This window comes from Lichtheimia ornata (genome assembly GCF_029851405.1).
Source record: "Lichtheimia ornata isolate CBS 291.66 chromosome Unknown scaffold00105, whole genome shotgun sequence".
Lineage (NCBI taxonomy): Eukaryota > Fungi > Mucoromycota > Mucoromycetes > Mucorales > Lichtheimiaceae > Lichtheimia > Lichtheimia ornata.
This window is the reverse complement of record NW_026695425.1, coordinates 47,770-62,201: the sequence shown is the minus strand read 5'-3', so window position 1 is coordinate 62,201 and position 14,432 is coordinate 47,770. Positions and strand designations below refer to the sequence as shown.

The following is a 14,432-nucleotide window of genomic DNA, read 5'->3' as shown; positions in this document are numbered from 1 at the left end:
AGAGAGCCCTCCTTTTTCTGCAAATGCAATCGGATTTGACGTACATCCTCCATCTTGCCTCCATCCAGGAGATCTCGGATTTCTTGTGCCACATGTTTGGATAACGACATCATCCGTACTTCTTCAATCGATCCAGGCTCACAGCCATGCGAATGCTCTTTTACGAATACCGTGAACTTGACGTCTTCCTCAGGATGAAAATAGATTTTCAGCCGCCCTTCACAAGAAACCTTCTTGCTCTCCTTTTGTACAGAACGAGGCTGCTCAGAATCACCACCCTCGTCACGGTCATTGCGTTCTTGCTTGACACCAGAACGGTGGCAACGGAATAGCATGTTCCATTTCCATGATGCTGTACGACGGCGCTTAGGAGCAGGCGGGGTGACATACACAATGTCAGCCATCATGCCGCAAACCAATCTTTACATGTACTACCTGAATTATCATCATCCTTCCCATCACCTTCTTTCTCAACAAAGTTGTATTTGCGTACATAGATCCATTCTTCCTTGGTCTCATAACGCATGTTCTTGACTTCTCTCTTTGCCTCCTCCATCGTAGTGGCATTCGTGACATCGAAGTACGGATCGGCAACATTCGGATCGTCGTCAAGGCGATGGTCAATGGAGAGTCATTCATGTTTTTCAGGTTGAGCATTCGAGTCGTTGTCAGACATTTTAAAGGACAAGTACAACGTACAAGACCTCGCACACCACGACTCAATAAAAACCTTTTTCGTGTTACAACACATCTTCTATAATATCTCATATCTTTATTGTACCATCATTTCCTATATCCCACTATGTATTGCATATTCCAAGTTACCCTTTACCCGTTGCACTAATACTACAACTACACTGAATAACGACAATGTGTGTACTGCAACCAGTATCATCCTATATCCCTTGACTGTAATAAACCTGCACCAGCAAAATCATCATGGGTAGATAATAAAGGTGTATGATGGTACGAGCCGTTGTCGACGTTTTTGCTGCTGTCACTATTTTTCCTTGTATTGTCCATGTTGGCTCTGCTTGCTCCTTTTGCCATTCGCTCCATTGGTTCGGCTGCTGGTTGTAGATGGCGTGTCAAGATCGAGGCCAAGATCCTTCCAAGTTGACAATGGCGTAACATTACGAGAACGGGTCTTTTTAGTTGAAAGCGTGTTTATTGCTGTATGAGTAGACAAATATACAACTGCTGGAATAAAGCTGTTTACGATCGCAACTTGGTAATCCGTACATCTTGAATCTGAAAGGTTGGAAGGTAAAAGGAGAGGGACACTTACGCTGGGGGCTTTGCTATTTGCACCATGTCAATACACCATGTCAATTTTAAATCCAGACGGCGGCACCATGTCCCCCTCATTCAGTTGGCGTTTTTTGTCTGTGCACCATGCAAGCGTTTATTTGTTTAGAGTCATTCACTAGCTAATACGATGATAGAATTGCATACAACCTCTCAATAGACTTCTCTCAATAAACATACTTTCGCCATTAGCGCATTCACCCCGAGATTGTTGCCGATTTGACATAGATGGGACATTCCGTTTACATAGATCTCGTGTGCAGCAACGAACGCTGACTACTTTTGTTGGATACGCGAAGCTTGCAATAAAACTTTGTTCCTTGAACACAAACCAATTGACCCACTCACTTCGATTGTCCCCATTGTCCCTTTAACAACTTTGCGATTCCATTTCATAATGCCCAGCAACGACATGTCCGCTCAACATATTCCTGAAGAGCTTAAAAAAGAATGGTGTGGTAGCGAGGCCGCTTTTGGTGACATTGAAAAATGGGCCAAAGCAAATGGGATATCGGTGCATGTTGAAAGAAGCTCCCAAAAGGGGATGAACAAGTACATGTTTATTGTATGCAAGCATTATCGTTCCCCTCGCAACAACAAGGAGCGTGACGTGGCTGGGACAATGACTTATCATGCCGACGCTCAGGGCAACATCACTGCCACTAGCCGCGAGATCAAGCAACGAGAAAAGCTGTCAGAGCGTTGCGAATGCCCATTTCGATTGTACGTGAGACCGAAGACCCACGACAGCATCATGTGGCGTATCACTACCATGACCGAGAATGAGCATAATCATCCTATCAAGAAGGATATTGCATCTTATCCTATGCATCGTCGTCTTCGTGGTGATAATTTGAAAAGGGTTATCGATATGATCAGACATGGTACCAGAAATGCTACTATTGCCAGTGTCATGACCGAGAATGGGCAGCCTTTTATAGCAAAGCATATCGCCAATATACGCCAAAAACTTTTCAACAACGACCCTGATCGTGCCATGTTCAATTTGATTACGTCGCTTGAAGATCATGGATATGAAGTTCGATATGATGCAGAACGTGAAGGTGATAAAGCATACCTAAAGTCGATATTCTTTGCCTATACGAATGCTATCCAATTGGCACGATCCTTCCCAGAAGTTGTCTCCATGGATGCTACGTATCGTACAAACAGGATGAAAATGCCATTTATCAATGTGGTTGGTATTGGTAATGTCGGCTATCCAGCTTTGAAATCATTTGCAATTGCAGGTCGATGGCTTTTAAATGAAGACAATGACAGCCACATGTGGTTTGCCAACACATTGAAGACTGTTGTTTATCCAAGTGGCCAAGAGTCAACACCAGGAGTCATTGTGACCGACAGTGAAGGCGCATTGATCAATGCACTTGACAATGCCTTCCCACAAGCAGCAAAGATGCTACGCCAGGTACATTTAGAGCATCTCCAATGGTGGAGCTAAGTGCCAAATTGACTCCGATTTTACACGGTCTGATCCCCAATGGTGGAGTCAAGAGCAGAGTCAATTTACACGGCGAGTCAAAATTTCTGCTAAACCGTGTAAAATAGACGGCGCCGACTAAACCGTGTAAATACCGCGTCACATCTTTTATGCTATCTCCTTTAACCATATCAACACTTTCTAAGCATTACGTTATCTTCTTTAACCATAATAATAAATGGTTATAATTCAATATATATATATGCATTGTGTCTGTGAAGTGGACCTTGACTCTTAAACTTCTCTTTTATTATGTCTGGCAGCAACCCTGAATCTACTACTTACCCTTTCGCATCTCACCCTGAACCTACCCTTTCTCGATCATCGTCTTTGATGTCAATGGATAGCCCTTCACCTGCTGAAAATGATCCATCATCTTCTGCCTCATCAAGATCAAGATTTAGAGGAAGAGGTCAGACCAGGTCACTTAACGAGGAAGTCTCTTTATGTCAAGCCTGGGTCCATATTTCCGAAAATCCTGCCATTGGTACCGGCCAAAACAGAACTGGCTTTTGGAAGTCTGTTCATGACCATTGGCGCTCGATTGTTGATAATCGTAGTCCTGTACGTTCGATTGAATCATTGGAAGCACGGTGGAAAGTTATCCAGTACGAAGTCTCAAAGTTTATCGGCTTCGTTGAGGCGGCTAAAGGTCGCAGTGGATGCAATGGGGCTGATGAGGTATTACAAACAATGCTGATCCAATGATGATACTTATTATTCGCAATTATAGATCAATGCTGCCCGTCAACTATTCCGTGAGAGCACAGCAGCAGCTGGAAAACCAGGAAAGGAGTTTCAGTTCATGCATTGCTATGAGTATCTCAAAGAATGCCAGAAGTTCAGCACTCGATATATACAAAAAACGCAGCCAGCAGTTGTCGAGTCGGTCGCAGATGAAGTGAGGCCAATGGGAAACAAGAAGGCAAAGGCCAAGCAAGCTGAAGAGCATGCCAACAAAAGAAAGGCCGACGAGTTGCTCGAAGTGCAACAGGAACTTTCAAAAATTGCACGCCAAAAGCTTGAAGTCGCCCAAGAAGCATGCGAGCTTGAGATTATGTCAAAAGATACCTCGACCATGAATCCTATCGCCAAGCAGTATTTTATGATGCGCCAACAGCAAATCTTGGACGTATATATGAAGAAGCAAATACAGTCTCAGTCCGTATCGAATGGTGATGGTGATGCTGGGTTCGATACACAATAGTCGAAGAGCTAGATAGTAGCCATAATGTGTGATAAAGTGATTTAAAAAAACAATGTAACTCAATCGTTTAAACGTTGTTATTGCCATAGCATTGCCAAAGATGCTCGATTAGATCATGTCTCAGCTGTAAATGGGCACTTCGATCCTTGATTTCTTCCCACCGTCTACAGTGACCCACAAAATTGTTCAAATGTTTTGTACTTTTGCATAAATCGTTTCCTGGCGCATTGCGATGCATTTAGAACATAGTGATGTTATACATCATTCGATAGCGTATCTAATTGGGCACACCATGCAATTCACGTGATGTGTGCAACATTGAAATTCATGCAGCTAGCGGGGAATCAATAGAGTCGATACACTTGAACAATTTTGAGGGGAACTAGAACATGTTTTATTAATACTTAGTATAGCCTCCTCTTGCTTTATAACAGGCTTCTATACGTCGTGGCATGCTTTCTATGAGTCTCTCACAGTATTCCTTCGTCATACACTTGTTCCAGGTATAGGAAACCCTTTCCCAGAACTCGGTCATGGACTTAGCAGGCTCATCATAGAGAAGCAACTTGCGTTTGAGCTCTGCCCACATATGTTCGATAGGATTGAGGTCTGGAGAGTACGATGGCCATGGTAGGACCTCAACACCATTATCCTGGAACCATTGGGTGGCTTTCCGGGACTTGTGCTTAGGATCATTATCATGCTGAAAGATGATGTCATTCACTTCAAGGCCGTAATATTCCAATGATTGCTTGAATTCATCATCCAAAATGCTGCAATAGAGGTCGGCATTCATGGTTCCTTGAATTTTGGTGATAAACCCGGGCCCTGACCAACAAAAACAGCCCCAGATCATGATGCTTCCGCCACCATGCTTATATGTATGGATAACATTGCGTTCACGTAATTTGCCATCAGGATCAATCCAAGTCCAATGAAGGCCATCACTTCCCAAACGGTTCACTTTTGTCTCGTCGCTGAAAACAACACGTTTCCAGTCCTCTACAGTCCAAGAACGATATGCTTGCGCGAACCGGAATCGTGCATTGCGACGCGATCGGGTCAATGGCAACACATTGGGCTTCTTAATTGCGGTGTAATTGAGACGCTTCATTTCACGACGAATCGTTTCAGCACTTGGGGTCACCTTGTTGGGGTAGGTAGCTCGGAGCTGACGGCTTGCGTCTTCAACACTCTTGTATTCGCCAGTTACGAGTTTCCGAATGACAACACGAATGTCATTGCTTGACATTATGCGCTTTCGACCAGCTCCATTAGGTTCAATGTCGACATTCAGGTCCTTTCGAATAGCTCGAATAGCTCCAAGGGAGACACCAGTGAGTGTAGAGATTTCGCGGTATGGTGTACCTTGTTGTAGAAGATGTTTCACATCCTCTTTCTTCTGGTTACTGATTGGACGCATAATAAAAGTTACTTATAAGTGAAGTCGAAGGGAAAAGGGCCTAGGCCATGCTCAAGGCAGTAAAAACTTTTATTAGTGGCTTATCAATAACATTATAAAGAATAAAGGCTCCACATGTTGTAGATGTTCATTTATGTAATATTGGTGAAGTACCCTCAAAATTGTTCAAGTGTATCGACGCTATTGATTCCCCGCTAGCTGCATGAATTTCAATGTTCCACACATCACGTGAATTGCATTATGTGCCCAATTAGATACGCTATCGAATGATGTATAATATCACTATGTTCTATATGCATGGCAATGCGCCAGGAAACGATTTATGCAAAAGTACAAAATATTTGAACAATTTTGTGGGTCACTGTACTATACTCTCCAAGGGTAACCGGATTTCTATCGATCGAAAGCAGTGGTACATGTTCTTCTTCCAGATCTTCAACAGGTTCAGCACATTCATCTTCAATAATCATGTTATGGAGGATGATGCATCCTCGCATAACATTGATCACGTCTCGATGCTTTGAAAGCCGTGCTGGATTGCGAACGATGAGAAATTGTTTTTGGAGCACTCCAAAAGCACGCTCCACATCCTTGCGAGCACCTTCTTGCATCTTGTTGTAGTGCTATGTACATAAGTTTCCAATCATTGATCAGGCTGATAGTATAGATAAACGTATGCCACGTAGACTTACCTCTTGCTTTCTACCAGCTGGACTACTAAAACTTTTCATCATGGTGGCCCAATCAGGATAAATTCCATCAGCAAGATAGTAGCCCATATGGTATTCGTGGCCATTGATGGTATACGTTGCCGAAGTGCTTTGCCTAATGCAATATTGTTAAAAGATCGGGTATTAGAAGCATTAAATGATTGATGGTTTTCACCTGAAGCAATGTTGTTGAAGAGATTTGATCTATGAAGGATGTTGAGATCGTTCAAAGATCCTGGGTGGCCAATACTGGCATGCCAGATCCACAAGTCATAAGAAGCAACAGCTTCTAGAACTGTGCTTGCATGCTTTGAGCGACCTGTGTAAGCACCATGCCAAGCAACAGGGCAATTGTCCCATTGCCAATGCATACAGTCAATGGAGCCGAGCATTCCAGGAAATCCCCTTGCTGCATTTTCTGAGAGCAACCGTTGGACGTCATGTTGGTTGGGTTGTCGCAAGTATTTGTCACCGAAGATGGTATTTAAGTTTTCACAAAACTTGATCAATGACTCCAAAGCGGTGCTCTCCGCCACTCGAAGATACTCATCAGCAGTATCTGCACCAATACCGTATGCCAATTGACGCATGACAGCAGTAGCCCTCACCAAAGGGGACAAACCAGGCTTCATAGCAGCATCATAGCGCTGAGTGAAAAGTGTATCGACCTTTTTCATCTCTTCGACTATGTATAAGAATAACCGCTTGGACATTCTGAAGCGTCTACGAAAGTGCTGTTCGGTGTAAACAGGCCTGGGAGCAAAGTAATCTCGCACTAAGCACTCATGTGCAAACTGATGGTTCCGGTAGATATACCTTCTACCAGGATGTGATCCACCACGTACTGGAATCGTTTCAGAGTCGAGCAATTCATTGATATGGCGAATATGTTCAAGGCGTTCGAGTTCCTCATCATCTTCATAGAGCAATTCAAGTATACGACGAGTAAACATAATAAGAAAGAGGAAGAGTGAAAAGAGTTGGCGTGTTGTACAAGGTTTGATTTATTTGATCAACTCAGATATAGAGGCTAACCATTGTGAAATTTGGCATTTTTATGGCCATCCTATGATAGGCACCGGAGGTTGTTACACCAAACTTAACTCCCAACCATTGGAGATGCTCTTACGCCGCAACTTCAAGCAAAATCTGAGCAAGCTCTTTACACCAACCTCTCAGTATGATGAGTTTGAAAAGCAGCTTAATTTCTTGATGGCAACCAAGCTTCGTGAAGCCCCTGGGTCGGACCGTTACCTAGTCCCCGATGTGAAGGCTGAAGAAGCAGCTATGAAGAAGATATGGGAAGCAGTGGATTTGATAAAGGAGGAGAAAGGGAAAGCAATTGCCACAGATTACATCAACAAGTAGGTTTTTTTTATCCTTTGTATCTTGTGGTTAGGTTACTGATTCCATTTTTCTTTACGATTATCCAGGAAGCTTGCTTTCAAGGAGAAAGGGTTGGACGATACGTCGCTGCACATCCACATCTAGGAACAACTAGCACCAATCGTACCGAAGGAGCTCATGCTGATCTGAAGAGGAATCTTAACGCTGCCAGCAATCTATTTGCCGCATATAAATCCATTGACCTATACTATAGACAAAAGATATGTTATGAGTCTGCACCTTACAATGATATGCTAATGAATTATTTCACATGTTGTAGGATAAATCATGGAACCAGCAATATGACAAGGAGACCCATGCCCATGATGGTCGTATGCCACAAGCCAAACGAGCACGTCTCGCAGCTTTGCGCAATAAGATTTCTTTATTTGCTTACAATGCCATCCGAGACGAGCTCGATTATTTGAATCCCTTGAACACTCTTTATTGTCGTTGCCCTATCCGCATTCATTTCAACCTTCCTTGTTGCCACCGCATCCCTCCGAGTGGTGAGATCCCTTTGTCCTTAGTGCCTCGACGTTGGCATCTTTTCCCAGAAGAGACTGCAACTGATTTAGGTGAGCTCGATAGTAACTGTTTTCATCGTCCATACTTATGTGCATTATCCTATATTCCTAGAAATCATTGGCAATGATTATGAATCGCAACACAACGCCAGCGATATCATAGCAATCACCCATCCACCTGTAGTCCCAACCATATTGGATCAAATCAGTGCCGAGTTGTCAAGAATCGAACATGTTAGTTACGAGCATAGCACTGGTCAACATCACCACCATATCCATCAACAACTTAAACCAATTCTTGAACAATTGAAGAATGTCAATGATGATGGATGTGTCGACCTTGAACATCTATTGCAACCAAAAAGCAAACCCAATGCCAAAGGCAACACCACCCGCTCTACAAAGCGTGGGCGAATCGGCTTAGAGATTCATCGAGATCTTGCTAAAAAGAAAGCCAAGGCACTCGCCGGGGTACAAGGAAGTCAAATGCGGTACGTGTGAATAACAATCATTTATTGATAGGATCACTAACATGATACGCATTATAGGCAAGAAAAGAAACCTGAAAGCCAACCTGAACCTACATCCGATCCTTTACCCAAAAGCCAACCAAAGCTGCGAATCATACCCAACTTGCAAATGGTGATGAGTAACATCCCTAAGAAGGCTGTTGAATCAGTGTACAATCCTGCTGGTGATGGAAATTGTGGTTTTCGTGCTCTCGCATGGGCTATCTATGGAAACGAGCATTTGTATGAAGATGTCAAAACCAGGATGGCCATCCAGTTTCTAAGCAACAAGCATACCATGTACAAGAAGGATGATGCACCAAAAATCGAAGCTGTTCTTGCAAAGGGTTCCGGGAAATGGTTCATGGCTCCAGAATGTGTCCAGATTGCTGCTGATACCTTTCAACGACCAATCGCCTTCTACGGACCACTCACATATTTATACATACCATCACGTATCCCGCCTGCCGAGGCAGCATCTACTCATCCCATCATCTTGCAGTTGAAAAATGCGCATTTCATACTCATTACTATTCCAGAGGATGTTGCTTTCCAATGGCCCGAGATCAGCCCAACACACCCTGGCTTCTCAAAAAGAGGTTCTACCATAATGCAAGATCCATGGTATGAGACTTTCTTCCTATCGTTTGAATTCGCACAATCACGTTACCAAGCAATTCCAGAGCCAAACGAGGATGAGAAGATTGTGATCTCGGATAGCGACTCATCTGATGCTGAAAGTGTCCTTGACCTCACGTGCTAGCAACATAGACATTGTATAATTACGATATAGTTATCACATCCACTTCTCAAATATATAGTTACCATGGTTTATCCATCATCTTAAAAGGCTCCTCACCATAGCGACCACGTGAAAACCAGACACTATTTGAGCTTGTTCTTGGGTATATGGTGGGAGAGCTAATCTCTAGGGTCTTGAGCGAATGGAACTTAGATTGGTGCACCAATGCAATGGCGACTTTTCCCAATGCTGATTGTACGAGAGTCTGTATAAGAGAAAGTGCATGTGGTTGCATCGTTGGAGGTGGTTCATACCTTTGGGCTGAGAAAACGCCAACTGAATGAGGGGGACATGGTGCCGCCGTCTGGATTTAAAATTGACATGGTGTATTGACATGGTGCAAATAGCAAAGCCCTACGCTGCTGGAGTTGTTGGCTGGCGCTGTCTAAGTCAACTGCCTACAATTTTTTCAACTCCAGCTGGGGGGAGCCAACTTTTTGTAGGTGACATAAGTATATCGAGTTTCGATATGCGTGTGGGTTTTCTTTTGCGAACTCCGTTCTTGTCCACGTAAAAACGCTTATCATCAGTCTTCTCTTCCTGAAAGGGGCCATATACATGTATGAGTTTTAACAATCGCAATCATTGCAATAACCCTCGTTGAATACCTTATCATTATCCGATGCGTTATCTTTCATGGTACTATTGCTTTCTGAAGTATCGGGATTTTCCGTTGTGGTGTCAATAACGCTTTCGTTGTCACCGTCATGGATGGCAATACTGGTATCAGTAAGCTAAACAAGGTAGTTGTTAATATCGGTAACATGTTTTAATTCGTATGTACCATTGTTCGCTATCTTCATCCCACTTACGTTTTCATCAAGGCTGTTGTTGTTTACTACATGGCGTGGCTGATAGGTGCCACCATGTATGCACTTGAAGTAGGCTTTAACAGTGCCTTTGCTCGGATCTAGGTTTCCGCCGCTATCAAGATAGACAACAAACCCATAGGCATTGGCGAATGTTTGCAGGTCGTTCTCGATCTCATCACGAGTACTGTCAGTAGTTTTTGCGACAATCTCCTCCAAAGTAAGGAAAGACATGTGGAAAAGTATTGAACAAAAAAAAAAGAGAGAGAGAGAGAGAATCCGTATGTGTTATTCATTCTCTTGGATGCTGGTGGTACGTTGCTACTCAGGTGTACGGGTGTAACCGGTTGAATGCTATCTCAGCAATAATGGTTGAAGGATTATGCTCGAATCAATGACCCAGAGTGAAGATGACAGATCTCGGTAGTCAATGATAAGATTGAGGCATCCAATGAAATATACAAGCATTATGATGATTAGACCTAAAATATATGTATTCATCCGAAATATTCCTAAATGCATGTTAGCTTCAAAATCGAGGATTGACTAGTAAATTTGGTGAATTAGCTAGTCAATTTGGTGAATTAGCTAGTCAATCTGGTGAATTAGCTAGTCAATTTGGAGGACACCATTTAGACTAGGGATTTCGGTGTACATCGATACCAGCTAGTAAACTTCGAGGATTCCCTAGTAAATCTTGACGACACGAAATTAACTAGGATTTTTCAAGTCGTTATCTCTTGAACTCTGGCAGCTAAATTTTTAATACAACAACCATCCCAAACACTGTTCACTTCTATTGTTTTTAGTCTTACATACAACGCAACATGGTATCGCTTTACTTTTTTGCCTATGATGGTAGACACATATTGCGTTGTTAAAGTAAAGATATGAGAGGTGGATGTCTTTCAACGACCCCTTGTTAAGGCTACTTGGAAAAAACCCTCCGCATTATGCTGCCCCCACTTGAAAATCGACCGAGTCACCAAGCGCAAATCTCCAATAGCGTATTCTTCTTTCACCACCCTCTTTATTCTTCTTGTACAACTACTCCGTTCACGCCTTCCACCTCTTGTATACCTTCTTGTCACCATTCAGACTTCTCCATTAGCACCATTCACTCCATCTGGAACTCTCCATCTATAAGCACCGCGTGTCCTTGGCTGGTTTCTTGTCACCACACGTCCTTCTCAAACAACACTATTCACAGCACTCGATACAACCCACACGTCATACGCTTCTTCACCACTATTGCAATGCGCTTTACAACACTTGCTGGTCAACCTGATTCAGTCCATCTTGTTCGCCATCGTCAAACGCCTTGTCACCAGAACCCCACACGGTGTGCCAACTTGGGTTAAGACGATAAACCAAATCGAGGTCATCGAAGGTTTCTTTGCAAGGTTGGTATCATCATACTTTGAGAAGCATTTATTGGAGACGTTATTGGATTGGTAAGTGTTGGATGACAGGGAGTAGCTATGCACAAAGGTATAGTATTGGGGATATGATGTTACGTGGTGGTCCTGTTTTCTTTTCAACTCGTGTTTTTTTTATCATCTAGCGCTGACGACTGCTACCGGACGCTATGGCTATATACAATAACATGCATGGGATTGTCTCCAGCCAATGTAGGATACATGACAGAATTAGAATAGTGTATGAGAGAATAAAATAGGTTTTATTAAGGGCAATGGTAATCATGGTTACAGTAATTCAAGAGGAATGATACTTGGGTGTTTAATTTGAAGTATTCCTGAATGGTAGCTATTCATAGTTACCCTTAATAGTACGTGGGTCATAAAGTAGTCGTAGGAATGCATTACGGCACAAGTTGTGATGGATTTATTTTCCGTATAAGTGAAACGTTGCTGTACGTGCTATCTACGTGCTGCCCAAGACCTTGTCTCTCGCCGTGTAAGTGATCGTGTGATTGGACGAACCGCTGGCTTCTTTGTAACCTTCAAATTCTTGCGACGCGAAGTCCTTTTGATCTTTGGATCATTGTGGCTGCTCACATGTTGGTTACGGCAAGGTTCACCCAAATGAAAATGGCAATTCTTGGTGCATTTCGTATTATCGGCTCGCGGCATTGACAAGTCTCAGTCTTGCATCCCCATCGGCAATTGCATCCTTTACGTGCTTGTGGTGCCTGTGGAATGCATGTATATGCATTAATACAAACCTATCTATCTTTTACTCCTTAATCCTAATCCACCGCCATATAAATAGCCTGAATACAGACATGGTAATAAAGACAACTATCTTTAGGTCTCACTGTACTTTCTTTGTTTTATCCTTTCTACTTCTCAAACGCGTACACAACATTTTTTACAGTGAATTCCTTTGTCACCATGTCCAACAACGAACAACCCCAAGAACAACATCCAAATGAGACCAACACCAACAACAACCAACGCGAGCGGCGTCAACGACGACAACGTGGAAGACGCGTACAAGAAATTATGGAAAGACTTTCAATTCATGATGATATGGAAGTTGATAATAACAATGAGCAGCGTGACAATTCTGACCCACAAAGGGAGGAAGCTGCAACACCTGATCCGAGCAAACTTTTCAATTCCACCCAAGAAAGGGAGAATTTACAACCCATAAAACACACGAATGACTCTCCTCTCACTGCATCCCTGAACATTGCATAAATTAAAAATGCAAGCCGATCACAAGGACGCCCTTTTCAGGAAGCAGTCATCAATGACAAACCTCAGGAAGAACAAGCCAATGCTATGAGAGCCGCTGAAAACGCTCAAGAGCAAGTAGACAAGTATCGTCGTCTTTGCAACAAAAAGTATCCCCTACACCCACAATTCCAAATACAAGTCAGCACGATGGACCATTGCTTCAAATTCAGAACAAGATGACAAGCAAAAAGACTCGCATATCATTGCCGAACTACCAGCCTTACAAATTGTGGGCAATGAAAAAATGGAACCCATGCGCAAAAAATGCACCTGTCGACGGAGATGTTTTTAAGAGCATTTGTCAAAGGGCTACAGTCCTGCAGTTGAAACCGAAGACCAATGGCAAAGATTGATGCCCAAATGCCTGGATGATACTCAAGTCTTTGGATTTGGACGACGTCTTGAGAGAACCCCGACTACACATGGGCTGCCATCAGCAAGCATTTATTGACAAGTTTGACACACCTGAACAAAAATTGATTAGCATGGAGGTTGTGTTGCACATGGAGGCAAAAACCGGATGAAGACATTCGCACATACACCAAACGCTTTGTGCAACGCTCGATCGAAACCGGCGAGGACAAATACCATGTGCCCATGATAGTAGCACTCCTTTCATCATTGCAAAACAAGCATGTCATATACAGCCTTGTTTCAACCAAGTTTGGTTCCTCTTTCATCAAGCAGTCCTTGGAGACCATCGCACATTACATATCCGGATTACATGTTCAAGGCAATAATTCATTCATCAACAACAAGCGAACGCATGAGGGATCGAGCACCTATGAACGCTCACCCATGAAACGTTCACGTAACCAAGACAACCCAAATTGCTTCCATTGTGGTCGTCTACGAAGACAGCAATCATGCTCTGCAATGAATACTTGATCTATCATGGACGCAAACCCATAGCGGCTCATTTACCCAAGAGCCCGAACCAATGGTCAATCGCTCAGCAGCCATTGTCGATGACGATGTGGATGATGGTTTGCCTTGTAAGTCCTATAAAGAAACAAGATGAATGTGATGAAATGCTGATTCCAGTAACCTCAGAGGACAACGAATACACGCCCTTCTGGATGATGGTGCTACATTTTCAGCTATTAGTGATAAGTTTTGTCAAACGATTGAATAAAGATATACCTATTCATGGATACGGCGCGAATTGGCCTCACACGAGTCGAAGGTTAAACGCATCGGCATTACTGAACCACTCGACATTTGGTATAATGGTCGCAACATTCACAACGCTCTCGTTCGAAGTGATGGATCTTGCGCATAGCAAAAAGCCAGTATCGGCGAAGACCTCTTCGTACATTCGGCGCGGATTACACGGGCCTAGCCCATACACGGGATGATGCTTTAGAACAAAATGAGGAAGGCGAGTTTGATGATACACATACACCTCCAAATGTTCCCGCTTGTGGAGCACAAGAATATGCCACTTTTATGCAGGCGATACAACCAAGCTTAGACCGTAATGCAAAAATACCATCGAACACCTTTTGTCCCCTCTCTGAAGCCATCATCACCATACCTACCTCCTGA

At 43.2% G+C, this 14,432-nt stretch overlaps 5 protein-coding genes across 5 annotated transcripts; 3 read left to right on the top strand and 2 right to left on the bottom strand.

Moving 5' to 3' along the window:
• Positions 1-3,061: 3,061 nt before the first annotated feature.
• On the top strand, positions 3,062-4,016 carry O0I10_011954 (uncharacterized protein; the record flags this gene model as incomplete). The annotated part of the gene is made up of 2 exons (XM_058491909.1): positions 3,062-3,490; positions 3,543-4,016. 2 exons carry the CDS (start codon positions 3,062-3,064, stop codon positions 4,014-4,016), a joined length of 903 nt encoding a protein of 300 aa, XP_058337338.1.
• A 397-nt stretch (positions 4,017-4,413) lies between these two features.
• Positions 4,414-5,439, bottom strand: O0I10_011953 (uncharacterized protein; the record flags this gene model as incomplete). Its single annotated transcript, XM_058491908.1, has 1 exon — positions 4,414-5,439. One exon carries the CDS (start codon positions 5,437-5,439, stop codon positions 4,414-4,416), a length of 1,026 nt encoding a protein of 341 aa, XP_058337337.1.
• Positions 5,440-7,217: 1,778 nt separating this feature from the next.
• O0I10_011950 (uncharacterized protein) lies at positions 7,218-9,334 on the top strand (the record flags this gene model as incomplete). Its single annotated transcript, XM_058491907.1, has 6 exons — positions 7,218-7,513; positions 7,583-7,606; positions 7,651-7,771; positions 7,816-8,113; positions 8,175-8,553; positions 8,611-9,334. The coding sequence occupies 6 exons, from the start codon at positions 7,218-7,220 to the stop codon at positions 9,332-9,334; spliced, it is 1,842 nt and encodes a 613-aa protein (XP_058337336.1).
• A 429-nt stretch (positions 9,335-9,763) lies between these two features.
• Positions 9,764-10,416, bottom strand: O0I10_011949 (uncharacterized protein; the record flags this gene model as incomplete). The annotated part of the gene is made up of 3 exons (XM_058491906.1): positions 9,764-9,913; positions 9,982-10,107; positions 10,186-10,416. 3 exons carry the CDS (start codon positions 10,414-10,416, stop codon positions 9,764-9,766), a joined length of 507 nt encoding a protein of 168 aa, XP_058337335.1.
• Positions 10,417-13,824: 3,408 nt separating this feature from the next.
• O0I10_011948 (uncharacterized protein) lies at positions 13,825-14,432 on the top strand (the record flags this gene model as incomplete). Its single annotated transcript, XM_058491905.1, has 2 exons — positions 13,825-13,879; positions 14,167-14,432. 2 exons carry the CDS (start codon positions 13,825-13,827, stop codon positions 14,430-14,432), a joined length of 321 nt encoding a protein of 106 aa, XP_058337334.1.